Below are 2163 nucleotides of genomic sequence, written 5' to 3' on the forward strand. Positions count from 1 at the left end.
TGAATTTATCCCCAACCCCTGATGGGGCAAAAGGCCTTGGTCTAACAATTGATTACTAATCTTTTTATCTGGACTATAAAGATATACCCCCATATTCATCATAACATCTCTCCACCATAGATTAACCGGCAGTCCTGGCAAAACATAAGGTTTAAAATGTCCTTCATGTCTTTTTTCGTCCCTCCATTTTAAAAAGGTTGAACTCTGTTCTGGGTCATGTGATTGCCCAATGCCTTGCAAAGTAGAAATTACAACCTGCTTAGGCCATTCATCAGGCCAATGTTTTTGAGATATAACAGAAACATCTGCACCAGTATCCAAAATACCTTTAAAAGGCTTTTTTTGAATATACAGTAGAAGCTCAGGGCGTTGCTTATTAATGGCCTGAATCTAATAAGCGTCTGAAGACCTGAAACCTCGGGATCTTCGTTTTTGCCTAATGGCTTTTCCAACTGGAATTATAGGAAGTAGAATTAATTGAGCAACACGTTGACCAGATTGTATTACTGTTATGCCCTGTGGTGAATGGGCCATAATTTTTATTTCACCCATATAATCAGAGTCTATGACTCCAGGGGCTACTAATAAACCTTTCATCGTAGTACTGCTTCTCCCCAATAGGAGGCCCACAGTGTTCTTCGGAAGAGGGCCAAAAATTCCAGTTGGCAAAGCCTGCATGCCCATTTCTGGAGTTAATACCGCGTAGGTGGAGGAACTGAGGTCCAATCCTGCACTCCCTGCAGTTGCTCTGAACAACTCGGTAACAGTTTTGCGTTTTGGCCTTGAAGCGTCTCCAATTTGGTCAGATTTTGCATCGCCCCATAACATTGTTTCGGGGCCTGGGGCTGGCCCCTCACCCAGTTTCCCGAGACCGGAGGAAGTGGCTTTCCCTGTAAGTCAGTTTTAGAACGGCAATCCCTTGCCCAGTGTCTGCCTTTTTTACACCTAGAACAAAGGTTAGGGGTTTGAGCAGGTCTCCGGGCCTGCTTTTGCGGGCAGTGGGCGGCCTGATGACCCATCTGGCCACAAGAAAAGCAGCCAGAGCCAGGGATTCGAAGCCGACTACTAGTTTTATCCCGCTTTTGTTGTTGATACAGTACTTTTTAAACTGTCTTTTCTTGTAATGCCGCGGCCAAAGTTATGCCTTGAACGTATGAAGGGCCGATATCAGCACAAATCCGTATATAGTCAGATAAGCCTCCCTTTTTCCTGTAAGGTCTCAGGGCAGCTTGACAAGCCGAATTGGCATTCTCATAAGCAAGCTGTTTAGTCAACACCATCCCCCCCTGCTCATCCCCTATCATTTTACCAATTGTCTCAAGCAGGCGGGCAACAAAATCCTGATATGGCTCATCTGGCCCCTGGCGAATTTTAGATAAATCTTCAGTCTTTTTATCAGAATTTGGAAGCTTTTTCCATGCTTGTAGAGCCGCAGCACTAATCTGAGGGTAGGCTCCAGGTAAATAATTAAGTTGACTATTAGTGTCTCGATATTTTTTCTCTCCCACCATCATTTCATAAGTGGTGTTCAGTCCCTGTCACCGATTGATATCGGCTGTGATCCCACATGGCTCAGCAAACTCAGATTTCCATAGTAAATAATCTCCTCCAGATAAACAAGCTCGAGCAACCTGTTTCCAATCATTAGGTGGCAGATTTTGATTTTCTAAAGCCTCTATAATAGCCTGAGTAAACGGCGCAGTCGGGCCATATTGTGCACAAGCCATTTTTAACTCTTTCAGTTGCTTAAAGGGCAGCGGCTCATAATACCTCTGTTGTTGAGCATTTTCAAACACTGGATAGATTCCTGAAAACCCGGGAATATGTTTTCCTTCTTCATTAGCTCGCTTAATTGCTTGTTGAAGAGGAGATAATAATATCTCACTTTTAATTTTTATGTTTTCACCGGGCAAAGAAGCAGGGATAGATATAAGCTCTCGCGGTTCTACGAAAGGCGGAGGTGGATCCAGTCCAGCAAGAACCAAGGGAGGATATGCTGGAGGCGCAGGCTGGCTGGAGTGGGAGTCTCCCTGTGCATCCTTTTTTACTGCTATAACAATCTTCTGAATTAAATTTTCCAGCTGTTCTTCAGAAAGCCCTGAATGCTTTAATTCCCCTTTGTCCCGGGGGGATTCCATGTTAACCATCATCTCCCAAGGCATA

General features: G+C 44.3%; 1 protein-coding gene across 1 annotated transcript in view; it reads right to left on the reverse strand.

Moving 5' to 3' along the window:
* LOC105004974 (endogenous retrovirus group K member 9 Pol protein-like) overlaps window positions 1-2045 on the reverse strand; it is a gene marked incomplete at both ends in the record, with an annotated part of 6098 nt that extends 4053 nt beyond the window's left edge. The window contains 2 exon segments of the mRNA XM_010862801.1: window positions 7-781; window positions 814-2045. Coding sequence (XP_010861103.1) covers window positions 7-781; window positions 814-2045 — 2007 coding nt within the window.
* Window positions 2046-2163: the final 118 nt, after the last annotated feature.

The sequence above is a fragment of the Bison bison genome, unplaced genomic scaffold (assembly GCF_000754665.1).
Source record: "Bison bison bison isolate TAMUID 2011002044 unplaced genomic scaffold, Bison_UMD1.0 scf7180017858312, whole genome shotgun sequence".
Taxonomy (NCBI): domain Eukaryota; kingdom Metazoa; phylum Chordata; class Mammalia; order Artiodactyla; family Bovidae; genus Bison; species Bison bison.